This window comes from Hippoglossus hippoglossus, chromosome 7 (genome assembly GCF_009819705.1).
Source record: "Hippoglossus hippoglossus isolate fHipHip1 chromosome 7, fHipHip1.pri, whole genome shotgun sequence".
NCBI lineage: Eukaryota > Metazoa > Chordata > Actinopteri > Pleuronectiformes > Pleuronectidae > Hippoglossus > Hippoglossus hippoglossus.
Genome location: NC_047157.1, coordinates 7226084 through 7249387, shown reverse-complemented (window position 1 = coordinate 7249387; position 23304 = coordinate 7226084). Strand labels below are relative to the sequence as shown.

The window sequence follows — 23304 nt, the reverse complement described above, 5'->3', positions numbered from 1 at the left end:
GTTGAAGTATTTTTGTCAGTGCACAGACTTTTTGCCATCAGTGTTGTTTTATTATGTTTGATTATTTTCTTTTTTTTCAAATAGTACATTTCTAATTGATTGTTTTATCCATTCTTTCATTTTGTATTGTGTGTCATTAATATTATTATTATTGTGATTTAGCATTGATAAGTACATTGTGGCCCTGAGTTGATCCGGTGTGCATGGAGGTGTGCAGTAGTGATGCTGTGTTGTTTTTTTCTGCTTGTCCTCGTGCATTTACTTGAACAAAATGTTGATAGGGTTTATTTTTGTTTGTTTGTTTGTTTTATTTTGATTCCTTGCTCTTGTGTTGGAGGCAGAATGGCTGAAGTGAATCGTGGTAAACTGAGCGCTCCCGTGTGATTCAGTGGAGGCTCCTCCCCCCCTTTCCTCCTCTTCTTGCACTGGCTCTGCCCAAACGCCTTTTTTGCTGTATAAGTTTCAACTGCTGATGCAATGAGCATTAAAATGGTTTATCATCATATAGTTCAATAAAAACTCTATGATGGCACTATATAAAGTTACTCTTCAGCTTTGCTTTTTCTTCTGTAGCAGAATGGATACGGTTATTTTGTGAAAGGTTGTTCCTGTGTTTTGCCTCTGGGTGAATTCACTGTGTTGGAGCAGTGGGATGTGAAGTGATGTTTGTGTTGGACCCTGCTGTGTCCCTCCATCCTATTCACTGTCTCTTCATTTTAAAAAGTGCTCCACTGAAAACACTACACCGTGACAGAATATTCCTCAATGTTTACCAGTTACCTATTAGGCTGTTATTACTAGAAAAGCAAGGCGTTCCTGAAAAATACCCATTTCACCAGTAATCACATATATTTCATGACTGAAGCGGCCTGTAGAAATGATGCTCTGTAACTCACAAGTAAGTAAAAGATGGGGGGGGGAATCGAGAGTTTGAAATGAGTGTTGTTCAACTGTGATTTTTCAGTAGTTTAAATCTCTGCATGAACGGTTTCATGTAGCTGCCGTCTGCATGAAAATAATCGGTTCCTTCTACTAAAACAACACACTGTAAAAAATAATGATAATAGGAGGTTTCCACTCGTGAACGTGATGTCAGGAAGATCCTGAGGGATTCTGCTCAAATTCGGTTGAAATGTTCTCTTGAAAAGAGCAGATCCGAATTCGGTGCTCCCTTAGTGCGAATGTTGATGATGAAGTGCATATAATAAACATCATAGCCCATGAATGGACGGGGAGATTGTGACCACACATCCTGGAACTTGACTGGCCGACGGAGGCGTACAGCCATATTGGTTTACTGTGTTGACTAGAAGTTTAGATCTATTTCCAGGAAATTCCACGTTTATTATGGCCACTCCTGAACAAATGTGAACAGTGTTATCAACTGTGTCACAAGTGAGCTATACTTGGGAAAACCCCACAGCCCAACCTTTCCTTCACCTGACGCTAAATCCAGGAATGAATAAAGGCGACTTCCTGTTAAGATGCGTTTTTTATAGTCGAGATTGAGGAATCAGATTGGGATGAAATGATTAACGTTACTCTGTAAATGGTTTTACTGTTTTACAACCTAACCCAGAACATATTTTCTCAGACTGATTAAACCACCTTGTGATGCTGCCGTAAAATGTAGTTTTTAAGAAAACACATGTAGATTAAATTCACAATCAAATGATGTCATTATCAATACTGAGGCTGCATGCATAAACATGATCTGAGTTGGTACCTCACATTTGTTTTATTATAGTTCTGTAAACAAAGATATCTTCATCAGAAACACACAAATCATTTGTACAGTATAAACTTTTCAGTTGGCACAATTGAATCACATCTATTCTCTATTGCGACAGACACTTTTTTGTTAATTACTAAAACGAAATGTCGTCCTTCAGCCAACCACATATTTCACTTTTTATGAATGAACGTCAGCATTTTAAACATCCCAGTTTGGCTTGTGTGAAATGGTGAAGATCGACCCACCTGAGCTCTTTGTTGTGTGATCCTTGAAGGATGATGACAAAAACAGTCGAAAAGTCCTTTTGTCTGATTTCAAGCTACAGGTGTTGGTTATAGTGCAAATGTTTAGTCTGTTTGATTCACAGAACATGATGATTTGAGAGTGTTGTCTTTTACAAGCCTGTATGAACAGTTTACTCATGTAGAACGAGTGATGTATAGAGAAAGATCAATTCAATATTTGTACAGTTAAAGCAGCTTTGTGTAGATTTGTGTATGTGATTATGATTTTAATATTTACAATAATTCCAATGATCCAGATAGTGTGTGATACAATGTCCGGAGTCGGCCCAGTGTCTGTCCAGGTGTCTTTTTTTAAACTGCCACCGGGGGTCACTAAAGTCCGACATTTAAAAAGCCTATACATTGTGGCTTTAACATCTGTGGTTCAGTGTTGTCAGTTGTGTGTTGCAATCATCAAGTGCACTTTTCAAAATTCTAATTATGCAGCAAAACGTCAGATATTTTAAATAAAAGTCTCATATACAATATAATGCAGTTCGAATGAAGTCCAGCGAGTGTTCAGAGGGTTACTCTGTCAGACGAGGTTGTCTGGTAGGTAGGTCGGAGAAAAACGTAGTTGGAGTGGCGGTGGGACGGACGCTTTCTCGTATACAGCGCATGTTTCCAGTGGTGAACACACACTGCAGAGGCCACAGCACAATCACGACGAGGAGCACGATGAGCGAGACGAAGAGCATCACCCTCTTCCAGTCTGTCAGGCGGCCCAGCAGGCCATAGCTGCGGGGCTGTGTCTGGACCGGGGCGCCGGCCGTCTTTGTGGCCCCAATGTCAATGCAGACGCAGAAGGCCGTGGGACTTTCGGGGGCGCCCACGCTGGTGCTCTGCCTTGAGCTTTTGTAGCATAGCTTCGCCCCCTCCAGCCACACCGGCTGCTCCTGCTGCTGGTGGTTGGGAAGCTTGCACAGGACCTCGCGGCTGGTGGCCAAGGCTGGGGGCCCCTCCTCTGTGAGTGTGGTGGGGTGGCGACAGAAGGGACAAGAGAGTTTGCTGTCGCTGTGGCCGTCGCCGTTGCTGTCGGGCTCGGCCTGAGACACGGCCATGAGGCGGGAGAGACACTCCAGGCAGAAGGTGTGGGTGCACTCCAGCAGCTTGGGTGTCTTGAAGACATTGTCGTAAGTGTTGTAGCAGATGGAGCACTCCGGCTGGTTCACGACCGACACCCTCTTTTGGAGCTCTCTGCCCGTGTCCTGGGGGTTGACCGGCACATGCCAGATCTGCGGAGTGTTGTCCATTTTCAGCAGCCTTCCCTCTCCTCTGTCTAGTCTCCGGTGGACTATGCGGTCTGGATGAAGACAATAAAATAAAATATCGATCTTTAGTTTTCATATTTCACATGACGTCATGGAAAGAAGTGCAAGCAAGTGCAGAAAGACAACAACAATCCCAACAAGTAACAAGATTGCAGTCAATCAGTAAATTCATCGGGCCCAACTGAATGTTGACCTTTGAGCTGGATCTACCGCCACACAACACACATTATATTACAAAGTCAGTCAATGAGTAATTTGTGTGGGTGTGATGAAAAAGTTATGTTTACGAAGGCCGCAATAAAAAACAAACCCCAACTCAGTGAGATGAGACGCTGGCACAGGAATGACAAAACGTAGAATGCAATGTTTACCCCCAGCATTGCTCCTTTTTTGGACAAATTGTACTGACGGGACTCAAGCCCTGAACAAGAACAGCAGACAAACTATAGTTGAGAAACTTAATTCCACTCAAATTACGAAAGTTATTTACCTCCACTGACCATTTGGAGATGTAATACCTGACAAGTGACTCAGTGGCCCGGTCATGATTATGTCTTCGAACCCAGAGAGCCCACCTTCACTGAGGGTCACAGTCACTGCAGAATGGATTATCTGATTCTCCCACTGAGCCCAGTAATAATTATCCAGTCGCTGTGCCGCACGGTGACGGTTTATGTTTTTCTGCTGGGCCAAGTCTTGGGCACAGAGTCTGTGAGAGCAAACTTAATGATCCTCACGTGTATACAATGTTGTTTTTTTTTAAGAGGCTGTTTTAGCATATTTGCTGCTCCCTGGGCTTCAATTGGTTTATTTTCAGATGTCTCTCTATCAATGAAAGAAGTGACAACACAGATTCTGCAAAATGTAAGCAAAGATTAAACAAACAGGTCAATTTACTCTAGAAAAAAGTGCAGGCCAGAGTTCTATCTTGCTATTTTCAGCTATTTTGCCTAACCCTTTTCTCGATTACATGTCCTTTTGTTCTTTTTTTCAATATGAACGATGACTGAACAGTCTGTGAAAGAGCTGCAGGCTAAACAGTGACTAAATGGCAGAAATCGACAGCACAGCTGATCCGTGGAGCCGCTAACAACGATCACATTGACCCCTGATACCATGTAAATGTGACAGACTGTCAAATCAATACAGTGCAAAATAAAACACATGAAATGTAACACAGACTTTGTGGTTCAGGGTCCGGTCACACGTTCGCAAATGTTTCAGTGGTGAACCTTTGTATTCGCAGGCAAAACAAAGTTTCACTTTGGTGAACTTTGACCCGCGTCTGTGCCCTAAGACTGATAAATATCTTGATCCATGCTGTTTATGGAGTTTACATGCAACAGCTTGATTGTGCTGTTTACATGAATTCACCACTTTCACCACAGTCTTTTCATTTTCACTGGACAATTTGCATATAATGGTATAGTGGCCTCACACCAAGAAGGTTCCCTGTTCGGGTCCCAGAAGCTAACAAACAGGTTTTGGATCCCAGTGGATCACCATAGACCAGGTTTTGGATCCCAGTGGATCTGTGGAGGTTTGGAAATGATAAGTCTGCAGGACTCTGGGCTTTGAGGCTGAGGCTCGTCTCATTGTTTCAGGATGATGAGAACATTACATGGTAATAACCCTGGTGCTGGTGTTGTGGGTCAGCTATTAAAGGGCACTAATGTGAAGAGGACTGTTTGCGTCTGTGTGTCAGGGATGAAGGATGGCTGGAGCACAGGTGTTCTCCTCTCCGTGCCCTCTGGGCCGGTCCTCCCCCAGTGCTCTCGTCCACACAAAGTCACTGCTTGTTCTCTCCTTAATCGCTCCATCTGCCCTTGAAATTCCTCCACCTCCACCTCCATCTCTCTCCCTCTCTCTCTCTCTCTCTCTCTCTCTTCGTCTCCGCTGAATCCTAACATGCTTTTGGGGGATGAGGAAAGATTTTGTGTATTATTACACTCATCTTATCAGTTTAAAGGCCCCCACCCACAGATCCTGACTCCCTACTGATATCGGACAAGGACGTGTGACAAACTTTGTGTTTTTATTTACTCCCCCTCACCAAACACTATACAAACAAAACACCTGTGCAATTCAAGGCAGTCCATTAAATGTTCAAATATTTGCGCAGTTGCTTCTCGATCTCAAATGAGGCTGCTGGATTGTGGACAGTTTTAAGAACCGAGTCAACAAATAGAAGCAAAATGAAGAGGTGATAACTTTGGAATAGAGCCCGAGGAGACAGCTTGTGACAGATATCTCAACTTGCGCTGCTTTGCTTTCGCACTTTACTTGACAGTTGGTCGATTGTTTTGCTCAAACCAAGTCATTTGTATATGAATAGACAGGAGTGAACCTCAGCCGGGGAGGGAGTATCAGGTGTGGTGAGTGCTCATTCATCACACCCATACTTAGGTTAATCAGTAAATGTAGACAAGGTCTTTACGAGGAGAAGGTTTTCAAAGGCCTCGGGCTGTTTTGCCTGTAGTGCAGGAGCCAAGTATCCAGAAACTGAACAGCTCGATGTCTAAACTCCTACTGGTCTCATTTACAAACGCAAAAGAATATGATTATTACACGGTGATCTGACCCTCTGGCAAAAGTTTAACATTCACAATTGATGACTGCACTGAGAACAAGTTGATAAATTGGTGAAAATATGTTACTTAGTTTTCAGAAAATGAAGGAAATGAGAGTCTAGATGACAGGTTTTGGGGAATTGTAGTGATACTTGTTGATGTGTAAACAGAATCTAGTTTCAGATTGGATTTAGGCTCCATCCATATTACTATGTTTTGTGTTTTCAAACTAAAATAATCTCTGTCCACACAAGCATTTTGGCTCCATATCAGATTTAATTCCCATCCATACGAACACACCTGATATATCACATGACCACTCATGTAGACTTGGTGTCGCAGAATGCTCAAACAATAGCAGCTACACTTGAAGTCAGTCGTATCCTTGTGAAATGCAGAGTTTAGCTGCACAACAGCTGTTAGACAACATGTTCAGCCACGCTCGTAATTGATTATCTATGTTGCTCTACACTGCTTGCCCAGGCTGATGATGTTATTTTCCTTCCAGAAGGGGGTCAGGTGACAGGAGCCTGACGAATCAGCAAAGGTTACATCATGAACTTAAGAACCAATCAGAAAGCGGTTGTTGGTGTCTAAGTCAGTTTCCAAACTGCTCAGTTTCTGCCCATCCAGACTAACATGCTTTCCCTGAGTTTTCATACTCAAATGAAGCGTTTTTTTAGCGGCTCTCAAACTGCGGAGTAATAATGTGGATGTGGTCATACTTAAAGTGAGAGAATACAACTTATCCTTCCTTTTACAAATGAAAAGTTGAGATTATGCTGCTACAGCCTTATCTTTTTCAAACTTGTGCGATTGTAACATTATGTTTTTGTATCACTAGCCAGTCAAAATAATACAGAGTCACTTTGGAGTGAGTGAAAGTTCGATTGACTGTTTCAACGAGACTTTTCAACGTGAAATGTAAAGCTCACATATTCAAAAGAAAACTGTCCAGAGTCCATGTGTAGGAAATAAAATCAATAAGGCTTCGGGGTCCAATCTGAGGGGGTATAGGTCGCGTGTACATCACACTCAAATATTAACTAAGACTAAGTCGTGGATAAACCCATAATAACTGCAGCTTCAAACGTGTGATCTTATCTTACTTTGCTACTTTGCTTGTGGTGTATCTTTATGGTCCCTCGTCTCTATCAGCAGGTTTTTGCTCACCTGTCCCACTGACCCATTAGTATACAGATCACAGTTTGTTGGTCACGAGACCTCGTTTGCTTGTCAAATTGGATTCAGTTTTTTTTCCTCCCCAGCCCCAAATGAAACACTACACTTTTTCTTTTGTCAGCAACCTTTTGTGTGTCGGGCTCAGCCCTGTGTATCTTCACCTGTATGTTTGGCTCAAACTGTCATCCACAATGTTGCCCTTCCTGTTCTCAGCTCGAGAGAGAGAGAGAGGAACGGGGGCGTGGTGGTGGGTTACAGTCGGTTAAACTGAACTGAACCTGAACGTGTAGAGATAGTGTGTGTAAATACAGCAGACAATGCAGGAAACTGTAGACACTGGCAGAGTCCTGAGTGAATACAGAGAGAAACTGCAGATGAAAACATGACTGCAGAGCAGCTGACAGACAACTCATGATGAGCCTCATCCAGCCGTCACAACTTTCACATTGAGTTCAGTGTCACACACAATGTAAAGAAAGTGGATGATGTTTCTCATTAGTTGGCGATTAAATTAAAACAACTTACAATTTAAAACTGTTCCACCTGTGATATGCACAGGCTCTCTCTCTCACTGAGTGCAGTCTCTCACACAAGGTAAAGAAAATACATCATTCCTCGGCGATAAATCAGTCTGGATTTTAGGTTAAACTTTAAAAAGTCCGGTTGTATTCACAGTCTGCAGAAAATGCTAAAATTAAAAGGTCAGTTGTAGTCACATGTACCGGCTCTTTCACGCTGAGTTAACTTTCAAACACAAAGTAAAGAAAGAACCTCATTCATTACAGATAAATCCTGTTGTCTCTTATTAGTCTGTTTTTTTAGTTTAAGGGGAACTTTCACTTCAAAAAAGTGAGGTTATATTCACAGTCTTAAACAAAATGAACGATTAAATTAATTAAATAACATTTGCAGTATTCTAACAACAACAAGGATCAAGGTTAAGTTTACCTGCTGAGTGTCGGGGGTGTCCTCTCTTTATCTCTCTGGGCTCAGCTCTCTCCCACTGCTCTCACAAAAAACACACGTTTTTTTTCTGAAGTCAAAGTGGACTTGTCTTGTGAGATCCTTCCTGTGGTCAGGCTGAGGTCCTCCTCTGTACTGCTCTGAACAGTGTGCTGCAGCCACAGGTGTGTGTTTGTGTAGGTGGGTGTGTGCTCAGAGTATTAGCTCTGCTGTGTCAGTGGCAGCTCTGGATCCTCCTTCCCTCCTTTTAGCGTCTGTTGGCTTGGTATCACCTGCCCTGCTCTGTCAGCTCCCCCCTTTTTTGCACTTTATGGAAATGAGTTTAAACAGTTTCCCGGCCTTGAGGTGGTGTCTGGCGGGCAGGGAGAAGGAGGAGAAGGAGGAGGAGGAGGTGGTGGCGGTTGGGGAGGGGGGGGAGGGAGAGCAATACACATTCTTGCCTGCTCTCCACCACTCCCCCCTGTCTCCCTGTGTGTTGATATCTTCTTCTCCTTCTCACCTCTTTCTCTCTTTCTGTCTCCTCACAAAAGAACACACACTTAATGCAAATCTCCCTGAACCTCCAGCCCAATGAACAAACACATGGAGTATAACAGAACCTGCAGGTGACGGCTCATGTCACATCTTTTTTTTTTTCTGCCCCCAGAATGAGAAAACATAAACTTGTTTACACACAGGTTTAACACCTCTGTGCTGGACACACAAACTACAACATTGTCATTGTCATTTCATCAGCCAGTGTGCTTAAGCAACATGATACATGTAAGGGTTCATTTCCATGTAGTCAGTGATAAGGTAACAGGTGTTGATACAGGACTACATTCCCACTGGAACCTTCTATGTGAATAACCTCTTTATGGTAGGTAGGTAGGTAGGTAGGTAGGTAGTGTTAAGACTAAAATCTATGTTTTCCTTTGAATATTGTTAAGACTAAAATCTATGTTCTTCTTTGAATATGTGTCTGTGAAGATGGCAATGAAACTGAACTAAACAAGTGCAGTATGTTAGACAGGGGTGGGGGCAGGGGCAGTTTGGGCTGAATCTGAATAGGTGGGAAAATGTGTGGCCTTCACATAGTGACTGATAGTAGCCGTTGCTGGCTGGTTTTAATCTTGAAGTTGATTGTTGTGTGTGTGTGTGCGTCACATCGCAGTTCAGTCTTGCACCTGTCTGATAATGCCTGTTTGAGAAGACTGTACATCTGTGGCAGACAATACACTGTACTTTAACTTGTTCTCATACCTAACTTACTATATTACAGCATAAACTCCATTAGCTTTATTTCAAAAATCACACATAGATGAATGCACTGTTTTCTTAAAAAACTGTGACATACCCTTAGAAAGAATTCAAGCAGCGGCCACTAGGGTCTGAAGGACAGATAGGAAAGGCGTTGTTTTGTCTAGAAAATGCGCATGCCATACTGAAAGCTCACAAGCTGTCAGCCGATTCAAGGCTTGTTTTAAAACACCAAACCAAACACTGTCAGAATGTGAAGATTTGTCCCAGCTACTGTCAAAGGAGGGACGAAACTGGGAGCGGCTCCTCATCATTGGCGAATTCCAGTGCCTTGAGGCTGGGACCAGCCTGTGCACTAGCCACGTGACTCCCCCTCCTGCTGAAGTTCTACCTATTATTATAAATATTGCACCCACCGTCCGCTCGGGGCGACTCTTGACTTCCCTGGCGGTATTAGGCGGCTTGCGGGTTGTACGTTGAGTGCCCATAGCTATGTAGTAGCTGTTCATTGCTTCTAAATAAATACTTTTTTGAACCAGACCGGCTCTACCATCTCTACCTAAGGAAAAAAGAACATGACAAATATGGTGACCCCGACGTGATCCTGTAGGGAACTTTTGACCAGAAAGGCCAGAACCCAAAGTCGAGGCCGCTCCGATCGATTCTCTACATACTCACAAGGCGCCAACCTAAAAGGTAAGCAGAAACCTGTTAAAACAAATTCTGCATTAGTTATATAGGCATTGATATAGATTGTGAGTGTGCGGAGAGGAGAAAAGGAGGTAAACTATACCGTTCTGTGTTTTATGGAAGCAATGAGGGGCTATGTAAAATAAACAGAGGTCTGGGACCCTGTGAAAGGTCAGGGACCTTGTGTGGGGTCCGGGACCCTGTCTTGGCTCAGAAGAAACAAGATCAAAGCGAGGTCTAGGACCTGCGCGGGACAGGCGCCACACCCTGTGACGCACGAACCCTTAAAACTAATTCAGATTGGAGAAAAGACAGACGATTCAAGCAATAGATTGCATCCGTGCAACCTAATCTGGGATTAGGGTGTGAACTGGAGGAAGGGGCTACCGGCACTGACGAGTGAGGAGCTTAACTAGCCAGACACACCGTTGCTTGAATCGGGCACAAATTAAAAGATGCCGGGACCATAACGTGTTACGAGGACTGACAGATGAAGTAACTGACTAGAATAAAAAGACTGACAGAGACCAAAAAACTGACAACATAAAAAATATAAGATTTAAGAGGTCTGAATGTGTGGGTATTTATTAAATACTAAACAATAGCGATTTGGAGATTGATTAAAGAACTTAAGGTAACTAATATGTGTGGGTAATGGAACTGATCCGAGTAGTCCTAATATGAACTTCATGTAAAGGAACTATGGTGACACAGCACTAAGTTTGATACAAATGTGAATGAAAGTGTGTGTGTGGAAAACGAGTGAGAACCAAATTAGGAGGAGATAACAAGAGGAAGGTCACCCGGCTGACAGAGACAGAATAAATAACGAAATAAGAAAAATAGAGCGAGGTCGCCATCTGGTGAAGGATAAAAGAACGTACAACTAGCGGTGTACGCCTGCCACCTGGGGGAGACCAAGGGACATTACAGCTCGGGTTACAACTGGTTTGACAGCATTGGATTGGCTTGTGTTTTTATTTTTAATTTTTTAATTTTAATTTTTTATTTTTTCCACTAAGAGACAAATGACGACGGGAACTTTTTACAGTTAGAGATACACACCCCTGACATACCAACACGACCAACCCCGACCCACACAGATACACACACATTACAGCAACATGTCACAGCACTAGCATATCACAACACCTCACTCGTCGTGGGTTGAAGCACTGCCCTTGGCGCTCATGTCAATAAGAAGTTCATTCAATGGTGTCACCCATCTATCCCCACATGAGCTTCTCACAGGACGGCCCATGCCAGGGCCTCCTCGAGACACTGGTTATGGACCCGGGTTGGATGTATGTCAGGAGAAATTGACTGACTACATGAAAGCTTTAACTAATCTTACTGAAGTTTTGTCTGCAAAGGTCTAGGCGGCTGCTGGATGTTCTGACAAGACCCCCACGGAGACTCCTGTTCCAGTAAGACCGGGTGATTGGGTAAGGGTCAAAGTTCACAAGAGAAAGTGGCCTGACCCTAGGTGGACAGGACCTTGGGAGGTAACAGAGTGTACCTCACATGCGATCCGATTAAAAGGAAAAAACAGGAGCAATGTGGCACCACCTCACACATTGTGCACCCACTGACCCACCTTCTCGGTCTTTACGAGAAGTAGCCACTGATTTGGCCGACTCCTCCTCAAAATCTTAAAGTAATACGTTGACCACAAAAGGAGGGTCTATCTGTATGTCTTGTCTTGATTATTTCCAAATATAAGCTTGTATACTCTACTTTAAACTCAGCTACGCACCTCTGAGTTCCATATGAGCAAAGAGAAACACGCAGATAATGTAAATGACGATGGAGATAGCAGGACTTCACCCCTGTGGGTGAGGCCATCAATGTTTTGTTTTTTTCCTACCTGAGACAAATCCCTACTGCTTTCCATGATTTCGGTTACAAGTGTGATTTCTAGTAATCAGGCAGTGAATTCTTATAATTCTAATAAATGTGTTTCTGTTGCTCTAACTCCATAGATAATTAAGACAGGACTGTTGACTTTTTTGTGACAAATTCTATATAATACTTTGTAATGAATTCAGATATTTAATTCCCAGTTTAACTTTATGTTTGAGCACATCTTTTGTTTAATCAATTTTAGTGCTCCTATTTGATAAGATTATTAAACTGTTCTTATCCCAAGGTTGTGAAGGTAAAAAGTTCGGTTAGTAATTGTCCCAACAATTTGTAATTGTACAATATGAATGTTTTGTATTTTAACAATTCAATTAGAGAAGCAGTTTACTGAGCTGGTAACATATATCCTGTGTCAAATGTTTTTATGTATTCAAGAGCAATTTTCGTTAATGGGACTAGAGAGTCCATCTTATCTGGTATTTTAGTTGGAGTTGTTTATTTTCTTTATGTTTTTTATTGTTTTATTAGATGTTTGTTTTATTTATTTTCTTTATGTTTTTTTATGTCTTTATTAGACGTTTGTTTTATTTGTTTTCTTTATGTTTTATTCAAACAAGGATATTTTAAAATTCAAATTCAAATGTCAGACTGAATAATGTTCATTGCTCTTTGAAAAGGTGAACTTGCATGATTATGTTATAATATAATTTTTCCTAAAATGGTTTTAGAGTTATGACAATATAATCCAACTAAATTTGCTATCGAGACCGCCAACCATAATATTTTTTATAGTGCACAAAATTAGAGGGTTCCTTGCACTGTTACACATATCCAAGCAAAATTGGTACTGTGAAATGATATATCCTTAACTGAATAGAGATCGAATTTGGAGTGAAGAAGCAATTTCCACACAGAAATTCTTTATTTATTTAATTTTCTTTGTTTTTAGAATTGGAAGATAAAGACTACTTAAGAATTTTACTTGAGATTTTCACCCTTAGATATAATATGTGCTGACATTTTGCAAGTAAATTTTGTATCTGATGTTGTGATCATTTTATGATCAAAAGGGAGGAATGTAATGGAAACATTTTATCATTATACCACACTAAATATTATCTCTGCTTATGCATACTATTTCTGCTTGTTTAAACTGCCAAAATGACATCAGAGCCACAAATCTGAGACTGTGCTCATCTCCCCCAACAAGACCTCAAAGAGGCCTTCAGCATGTGTCTGTGTCTTATCTCCTGGGATTTTAATATTCCCTCAGTCCACACACATAGTTCTCACAACACATAGTTCACACACACACACTCACACAGTTCAACTCTTCACACACACACACATCTCTTCATTGCATCTACATAAAAAGCATACACCTGCAACTGTTTCTTTGTCATTACAAATGCAGTGTGCTACCCAAGGGAATGAATGTGATAAAATGGCCAATGAATGTGAACGAACAGATAAATCTGCACAGAAAAAGTTTTCTTTGTATCCTACAGTGCCTCAGTGTGTCAGAGTGGACCACGATCTCGACTGTGCCCCTCTTCAGAGACCTGAAGTGGCTTCAGCCCCAGCCGTTCACCTCCGCCCTGTATTCCTCCACGAACAGAACAGCAGACACCTGCTACAGGTGTGGAAAGAGGGGACATTGGGCGAGGGAGTGTCCGGAGGAACGAGGTGCAGCTGCTCAGGCAGATTTGATGAGGGGGGGGCCAGGAGAGAGCGGTGGAAACTCTGATTCATTCGACGCCTGAGATACATGGTATCGCACCCACACCACACACACATGAAAGTGACACACCAAATGTCACTGACACACACACATTGATATTAGAAGCAATCACATGCTTAGAAATGAAAAATTACTTTTCGGCATTGTACATCACATGTTCATATGGTTCCTGATATCATATATAAAAAACAATGGTTTAGAGATGAATGCAAAATGATAAACCTTTGATAACACGTTTTGTGGAACACAGGCCCCAGAGGTTACACCCACAGATACAATGCACAAAACCCCTTAGGACAGCTCCAAAGAAACATCACCCTCACCTGGAGGATCACGCCTGCCGGTTCCCCCAACAATAGTCTCTTAATGACTCTTAAACATCTCCACTATAGCAAATTGACTAAAAGAGCCGCACCAACAAGTCCTTATTATTTTGTTTTAGGAGTAGACATGACAGGAGCTGACCCAATGGGCATCGTTAGGATAAACGTCCGTTCCTCCTCCCCTAGAACTCAGCCTTCCCCTTCCCTGTCTGATGACTCCACGAGCTCTCCCCCTGAATCCACCTCACCACTACCATCCCCACCCAGCTCCCCTGCGGTACAATATTACGACGCCAGTACCGTTGAAGATGTGGTAGAAATAGAGACTGGATACACTGATGAAAACATATGGCTAAAATGGGTCCACCAACTGTTCTACTCTCAGTCATCTCTTTCCCCCGGCGCCAAACAACACGCTGCCCCCTATATTTACTCCAGTAAAGGGAAATTACACGTGTCTGACTAAAAAAGGTAACTCATCTCACAGAGAGATGGGTTCGATACCGTCCTCCTGGTGTTCTAGAAACATCAATGTTACCAACTGGCACAACGCCACACAGCTGGAGTGGGCCCGCAGTGACCTCTTCTGGTACTGTGGAGGAAAACGCTTGAGGAACCGCCTTCCTTCAAACTGGAAGGTTTCCTGCACACTTGTTCAATTGGCCATGCCCCTGACTACCCTCTCTCCCCGCCCAGAAACACCCACTAGCACCCGTCGACGAAGAACAACGCATTTTGACTTAAAGAGGGACTCACCCACATACATAGACACCATAGGGTTTCCTCGGGGTGTTCCAGACCAATATAAATTAGCGGATCAAGTTGCAGCGGGATTTGTGTCTATCTGGATATGGGTAACTCCCAACAAAAACGTGGATCGCATTAACTACGTCCATTTCAATTTCCAACGCCTCACCAACCTTACTCGAGACGCCATAACAGGCCTATCCGAACAGCTCGCCCCTACGTCCCTTATGGTCACACAGAACCGAATGGCCCTAGACCTCCTACTGGCAGAAAAGGGTGGGGTGTGCACTATGATAGGGAGTTCTTGTTGTACATTTATCCCAACAATACCGCCCCTGATGGCTCGGTGACCAGGGCCCTCTCCGCCTTACGCACCATGGCACAGGACATGGCCGCAGACTCTGGAATTAACAACCCCCTACATAGCTGGATGAACACTGCATTCGGCAAATGGAAAGGGCGAATTGCATCCTGCCTCCTCTCCCTAGCTATCTTTCCAGCTATCCTAGTCACCTGTGGCTGCTGCTGCATCCCTTGCTTTAGGACCTTGCTCAGCCGACTCATCACCACGGCTCTGACCAAGGAAACCATGCCCCCTCCCCCACCCTATCAGTTGCTTTGTTGGGTGGTGATGATAGTGATGAGTTTGCATTGGATGTGATGGAGGTTGGGGAGTTCGTGGATGATCCCCAGTAAGTTGTTCACACCATGAAATGGTGTGAAAGGAGGGATTTGTTAAGACTAAAATCTATGTTTTCCTTTGAATATTGTTAAGACTAAAATCTATGTTCTTCTTTGAATATGTGTCTGTGAAGATGGCAATGAAACTGAACTAAACAAGTGCAGTATGTTAGACAGGGGTGGGGGCAGGGGCAGTTTGGGCTGAATCTGAATAGGTGGGAAAATGTGTGGCCTTCACATAGTGACTGATAGTAGCCGTTGCTGGCTGGTTTTAATCTTGAAGTTGATTGTTGTGTGTGTGTGTGTGCGTCACATCGCAGTTCAGTCTTGCACCTGTCTGATAATGCCTGTTTGAGAAGACTGTACATCTGTGGCAGACAATACACTGTACTTTAACTTGTTCTCATACCTAACTTACTATATTACAGCATAAACTCCATTAGCTTTATTTCAAAAATCACACATAGATGAATGCACTGTTTTCTTAAAAAACTGTGACATACCCTTAGAAAGAATTCAAGCAGCGGCCACTAGGGTCTGAAGGACAGATAGGAAAGGCGTTGTTTTGTCTAGAAAATGCGCATGCCATACTGAAAGCTCACAAGCTGTCAGCCGATTCAAGGCTTGTTTTAAAACACCAAACCAAACACTGTCAGAATGTGAAGATTTGTCCCAGCTACTGTCAAAGGAGGGACGAAACTGGGAGCGGCTCCTCATCATTGGCGAATTCCAGTGCCTTGAGGCTGGGACCAGCCTGTGCACTAGCCACGTGACTCCCCCTCCTGCTGAAGTTCTACCTATTATTATAAATATTGCACCCACCGTCCGCTCGGGGCGACTCTTGACTTCCCTGGCGGTATTAGGCGGCTTGCGGGTTGTACGTTGAGTGCCCATAGCTATGTAGTAGCTGTTCATTGCTTCTAAATAAATACTTTTTTGAACCAGACCGACTCTACCATCTCTACCTAAGGAAAAAAGAACATGACAGTAGGTAGGTAGGTAAGTAGGTAGGTAGGTAGGTAAGTACGTAGGTAGGTAGGTAGGTAGGTAGGTAGGTAGGTAGGTAGGTAGGTAAGTACGTAGGTAGGTAGGTAGGTAGGTAGGTAGGTAGGTAGGTAGGTAGGTAGGTAAGTACGTAGGTAGGTAGGTAGGTAGGTAGGTAGGTAGGTAGGTAGGTAGGTAAGTACGTAGGTAGGTAGGTAGGTAGGTAGGTAGGTAGGTAGGTAGGTAGGTAGGTAAGTACGTAGGTAGGTAGGTAGGTAGGTAGGTAGGTAGGTAGGTAGGTAGGTAGGTAGGTAAGTACGTAGGTAGGTAGGTAGGTAGGTAAGTAGGTAGGTAAGTAGGTAGGTAGGTAGGTAGGTAGGTAGGTAAGTAGGTAGGTAGGTAAGCAGGTAGGTACATAGATAGGTAGGTACAGTGCATCCGGAAAGTATTCACAGCGCTTCACTTTTTCCACATTTTGTTATGTTACAGCCTTATTCCAAAATGGATTAAATTCATTTTTCCTCAAAATTCTACATATATACCCCATAATGATAAAAAAAATTAATTTTTGCAAATTTATAAAAAATAAAAAACGAAAAAATCACATGTACATAAGTATTCACAGCCTTTGCCATGACACTCAAAATTGAGCTCAGGTGCATCCTGTATCCACTGATCATCCTTGAGATGTTTGTACAACTTGATTGGAGTCCACCTCTGGTAAATTCAGTTGATTGGACAGGATTTGGAAAGGCACACACCGTCTATATAAGGTCCCACAGTTGACAGTGCATGTCAGAGCACAAACCAAGCCATGAAGTCCAAGGAATTGTCTGTAGACCTCCGAGACAGGATTGTATCGAGGCACAGATCTGGGGAAGGGTACAGAAAAATGTCTGCACTATTGAAGGTCCCAATGAACACAGTGGCCTCCATCATCCGTAAATGGAAGAAGTTTGGAACCACCAGGACTCTTCCTAGAGCTGGCCACCCGGCCAAACTGAGCGATCGGGGGAGAAGGGCCTTAGTCAGGGAGGTGACCAAGAACCCGATGGTCACTCTGACGGAGCTCCAGCGTTGCACTGTGAAGAGAGGAGAACCTTCCAGAAGGACAACCATCTCTGCAGCACTCCACCAATCAGGCCTGTATGGTAGAGTGGCCAGACGGAAGCTACTCCTCAGTAAAAGCCACATGACAGCCCGCCTGGAGTTTGCCAAAAGGCACCTGAAGGAGAAACAAAATTCGCTGGTCTGATGAAACAAAGATTGAACTCTTTGGCCTGAATGCCAAGCGTCATGTCTGGAGGAAACCAGGCACCGCTCATCACCTGGCCAATACCATCCCTACAGTGAAGCATGGTGGTGGCAGCATCATGCTGTGGGGATGTTTTTCAGCGGCGGGAACTGGGAGACTAGTCAGGATCGAAGGAAAGATGAATGCAGCAATGTACAGAGACATCCTTGATGAAAACCTGCTCCAGAGCGCTCTGGACCTCAGACTGGGGCGAAGGTTCACAACCCTCTGCACACAGCCAAGATAACAAAGGAGTGGCTTCGGCACAACTCTGTGAATGTCCTTGAGTGGCCCAGCCAGAGCCCAGACTTGAACCCGATTGAACATCTCCATGGAGAGATCTGAAAATGGCTGTGCACCGACGCTCCCCATCCAACCTGATGGAGCTTGAGAGGTCCTGCAAAGAAGAATGGGAGAAACTGCCCAAAAATAGGTGTGCCAAGCTTGTAGCATCATACTCAAAAAGACTTGAGGCTGTAATTGCTGCCAAAGGTGCTTCAACAAAGTATTGAGCAAAGGCTGTGAATACTTATGTACATGTTATATTTTCGTTCTTTATTTTTAATAAATCTTCAAAAATTTTAAACAAACTTTTTTCACTTTGTCATTATGGGGTATTGTGTGTAGAATTTTGAGGAAACAAATGAATTGAATCCATTTTGGAATAAGGCTGTAACATAACAAAATGTGGAAAAAGTGAAGCGCTGTGAATACTTTCCGGACGCACTGTAGGTAGGTTAGTACATAGATAGGTAGGTGTAGGTAGGTACGTCGTTTAGACATCTAGATGCTGAAAACACAGATACAGGGCAAGAAAAGCACTTAAGAATTAAAGAGGTAAAGGCTGTGCAAATAGTCAACAAGTTATCAGTAATAAATTCTAAAATACTAAACTGTATTGTATAAAAGTGATGAAGATGTAACCTAAACCCAAACATATTTTGCATGTCCAGAAAAGGAACTTTCTTTAGTGATTCAAGTTTATTATGAAAACCTTCCCAGCCACACGCTGCACCAGGCAACATGTCATGATGTCATGTTTGGTCTCAGCAGACAAACTCCTCAGAGAGATTGGTTAGAAAGGAATGTTTTCCTTATGTCTGTGCTCATTCAATATTTAATCCAGGAAATAAACACAAATGTGCGTGCAGCAGAAAGAGGCTGCTGCTCATTGGGACGAAAGTAAGGATGTTTTTCATTATTATTTTTTTTTTTTATTACTCATTTTATTTTATGGTTATGACCAAGCGGTTTGGCCATTATCAATAACATGCTTCTGCGATAGAAGCTGCCTAACTGACTTGGTTATTTAGTAACCCAAACTCAAATACAGTCATATCATATCAGCAATGTCATTGAGGGACTTTGAGGCTGTGAGCAATTTGAGGAAGGAGAAGGGATACAATCACGAGCCATTTAATTTCCTTGCCAGGAATCCATGGAACTGGGTTCATAATAAACACATCAAATGGTGGTAAACACATGGGTGGCACATTGAGGAGTAATAAGCTATGGTGAGATATATTACAGGATGGAGGGTTGGGTGAGGGTGTTGATGGACACACGTGAGCAGGTAAGGTCTGTGCCTAGGCAAGGCTATAAAATAACACAATGTTGACCATCTCTCTACTTGACCCGACAACTCAAACACCAGAGTTCAAAGATTGTATTTTCAGAGTCTGTCGCTGAGTCACCAAGTCGCCAATGGCAGAACCCGTGCTCTGTGCATTTTTCCAGGTAAAACAAACATGTGTGGCATTTAGTAAGGAAGGGCAGTAGGCTGTGTGCACACTGGCTGGATGATACCGGCCTTGTGTTTATAGTAGAGTAATGGCCTATTTTCTATCGTCCTCCTCTAATATTAGATGTTTTTTTTGTAATATTCATATTTTTTGCCTTTATGTGATAATCACCTGTGAAGAGGCAGATGGAAACAGGGGTAGAGAGAAGTGGTATATGACTGGAGCATAGGTCAATCAATATAAAATAATGTATGAATATACATTAAAGTGTTAAAAGTATTTGTATTTGCTGCGTGTAGCCTACTACGCTCTACTACATCATTATAGCTAAGTCTCAGCCTATAACGAATCCATGAGAGTCTGATGTTTCCTGCCCGTAAAGTACAGTCACTAAATAAATATACTTTGTTACATCCCACCACGATCTATATGGAACACCAATAATCTGAACAGATCAGGACAAATGCTATTAGCTATTATATTGATGTTAATGTTTATTAATCACAGTTGTAGAGTTTAAGTCTCATGAGTGGTGTGACTCTATGATTTGGTGGGTTTGTCATCATTGACAAATCTCAACAACTTTTACAATTATCATGATGGACTGACAATAAGTTATAATGACTCCAGCGACCCACAACTTCTCATCTAGTTCAACCTGTAGGTCGACGTTTTCACTTATCTTGTGAAATATTCCAACATCTACTTGATGGACTGCCACAAAACTTTGACATTGTCGGTTCCCAGACAATGAATCCTTGTGACTTTGATCATCCTTTGATGATTTCCCCTCCGTGCTAGCACCACAACCAGGAGGAAAAGAGAATGTTACAATCAAGTCATGCCAAACTATGATGGTGAGCGTGGTAAACATCATCAACATACCTGCCGAGCATCAGCATGATAATACGGTTATAATGAACATGTGAGCAAGCTGATGTTGAAGCTTTATGATGATCACTTCTGGCTGCAGTGGAGAGTTAATAAGGGTTAACTTTACATATTACATATCATTTTTTAAACTTTGGTCTGTATCCAACCTGTAAGAATGAAAACAAACCATCTTATTGTTTTCTAGAACTGGAGCAACATTTTTTAGTCAGTCAAACTTGTGCTACTACTCTTTCACTTTAATTCATGTTATTTGTGCTGCTCGGATTTTTCACAATAATTCACCTGAGAGCAAATTTCATACTTTTAGACATTTTTGAGCTTTTTTGCATTTGTAAATGAAAAATGTAGTTTTCAGTCTTTATGATCCTGTGATTTAAACACAATGCCACACATTATTTACATTCACCATCAGGGGCAATTTAAGAGCTCAGTGTCTTGCCCAAGGACCGCCAGGGATCGAACTAGCACCCAGAAGGTCAGTGGTCAGTGGACAGCGCCTTCCATACGTCCTGAACGTGAACCCGCATTTATTTGCAAAAGTACAGTCTATGGTGATGTGAGGGTAAAGAAAGAGGTGACTGACATGATGCAAAGGTACACAGCTGGATTTAAACCCAAGACATGGCTGTTATGTGGTATGGTTCTTTGACCACTGGGTCACCATGACGCCCTAAAGCTAACATTTACCAGGATGAGTCCGGAAATAGTAAAGTCGTCACTATGTTGTCTGTTACATCAGACATTGTTGATGGATTACAGAACAGACTATCCAGGCACAGGGCCTGTGGGCCCGAGAGGTCAGGAACCCAAATGACAAAACAAACAGAAAAAGACACAGAACGAACAGAAAAAGGTACACAGTGAGCACAAAGATACAAAAGTACCAGGGAGTCCCTCGTAGGGGCGGAGGCTTTTACTGGTCATTGCTCAGGTCAGGTGTCTGATATCTCATATTTCCTTCACGTCAGACACCTGATTAACATAGCATGTTACATGTGTTTTTCTAATATTTATATTAAATTGTTATTATTTATTTATTTCAAAAACCCACAACAGTGTAAGGAGGTGGTTATGTTTTCACCACTGTCCGTTTATTGGTTCGCTTGTTTGTAAGCAAGATTATGCAAACACTACTTGATGGATATCCATGATATAGTAATTTCATCTATCTATCTAAACTTGGGGGAAGGATGTGGTATGTGTCAGGAATTCCTCATTTCAGTAAATGATATTGTTCACGTTTGTCTTCACTTATAGATTTGACTGTTTATATAAGTGTAGATTTACACATGGACAGGTGACATAGAGTAACCTCACACTCTGGACTCAGTGCTCAGATACTGGAGGACACAGTGATAATGCATAAAACACTAACATGATGAGGAAACCAGACACCTCAGGGTGCTTCTCCACCTGTCAACACCACACCACCTGCTTCTCTACACCTCAGCAGCAGCAGTCTTACATGTGATTTTCCAACATGAGAGGGAAAAAAGGTGTGAGTCAGTCCGAAACATAGATGAATGGATGAATGCATTCCTGGATAAAACACTTCCTGTCTGCTTCCTCTCTAAGTTTAGTTGTGAGAAACCCAATAAATGTGATGGGTCAGATGTACATGCGTGTCAGTAGGACAAACAGAAGGAAGGACGTTTAAAAGGTGTATTCTTTGACTAAGTATAATGAGGCTACTCAATTGATTTCCATGACATTTGGTGGAGGGTTGGAACATGACACAAGAAAGAACCCATTCAATTTGGAAGCGGGTCTGTTCTAAATGGGTGGATCCAGAGGTTTTTCTTCACTTTAACATGGTGAGATAGGGTGTTAGCGTTGGTGATGGTGTGCCCTCTCCAAGTGCCCCTGGAGTTATGAATAGCAGAGAGGGTTTTGCACCAATATAATTGTATTCTGACATTTGTAGGTTATATTATTTTGGAGTTTTTTGTGACTTTATTAAATGGAGCCACACTTGCGAGCTACGTCAGGCAGTCAACTCAAGCTGCGCTGCTCTAATCATGTGACATGCCTCACTCTCCACAATCCTCTATCAGACACACCCTCCCAATCTGGTCTAGTTAGGCTGCAACCCAGATAGCATTCAGATGTGGGCCACTTCAGGTAATAAAAGCCTTCTTGTGGCCTGGACAAAACGGAGCTGAGCCTAAAGTTGACCACTTGTAAATTAGCAATTGTGGCCTAAATATCCCGAAACAAATGTCAGCCTTTTTTTTTTGCAAACATGCGATGCTCTAGACAAGGTGAAATCTGGATGTAAACCTAAAGTGGCCCATGTGGTAAATGGTGAATGTCACGCAAATAGCACAAAACAAATTCGTCCATGCAGTATTGCTATGGTTTACTTGTGGCCAAGATCTGGTAATCAGGAGCGGGACGGCCAAACGCCATCATTTCATCAAGTGTGATCAGGTTCGTCACGATTGCTTCAAAACAAAGTAGGTCAACACAAGATATATTGATTTACAAGCCTGTGATGGAAAGATTTTACAGTGGTGCAGTATCTTTACAGCTCCTGAGGGCAAAACACTCCTGTTATCCTCAAATAATCTTTGGGCCTGCAGCCATTACTCTAGTGCTCTGTCATGCTGAATCATTCCAGGAAGTGGGAAGTAAATGCTTTTACCGTTATCTTTATTATTTTTATGAACTTAAACTAAATCTCAGGGTGTGCGCGGCTTCCTCAGAGACGAAGATGAGTGAAGACAAGTTACAAACCTCAGGCCACTCTAGTTTCCATGAGCTTATCACAGTTCTAAGGTGATCGCTCCATGACAAAGACCTTACTGACTTCAAGCAGTGTTTGTTTTTGTTTGGTGAGAGATTATCATTTTCCACTCCACTGACCTTCACTGTCGACTTGTAGCTTTTATTGTTACCTTCATGTTGTTTCTCCCTCTTGGTAAAGTGTGTCATTGCAGAAACACAAACACACACCCTAACCCTAACCTTAAATAATCCTTAACCTAAACCTGAACCTGTTTATGGACTTGCTTGCTTTTTGTCCCCATAAGGAAAACAAGTCTCCATGATGTAACAGTGGAAACAGATTTAGGTCCCCACAACATGAGTCTTACCTGGAA

General features: G+C 42.6%; 1 protein-coding gene across 1 annotated transcript; it reads right to left on the bottom strand.

Moving 5' to 3' along the window:
• Positions 1-1935: 1935 nt before the first annotated feature.
• LOC117765306 (RING finger protein 223) lies at positions 1936-8285 on the bottom strand. The gene is made up of 2 exons (XM_034591764.1): positions 7991-8285; positions 1936-3322 (listed from the first exon to the last, which is right to left on the bottom strand). The coding sequence occupies exon 2, from the start codon at positions 3270-3272 to the stop codon at positions 2547-2549; it is 726 nt and encodes a 241-aa protein (XP_034447655.1). The 5' UTR covers positions 3273-3322; positions 7991-8285; the 3' UTR covers positions 1936-2546.
• Positions 8286-23304: the final 15019 nt, after the last annotated feature.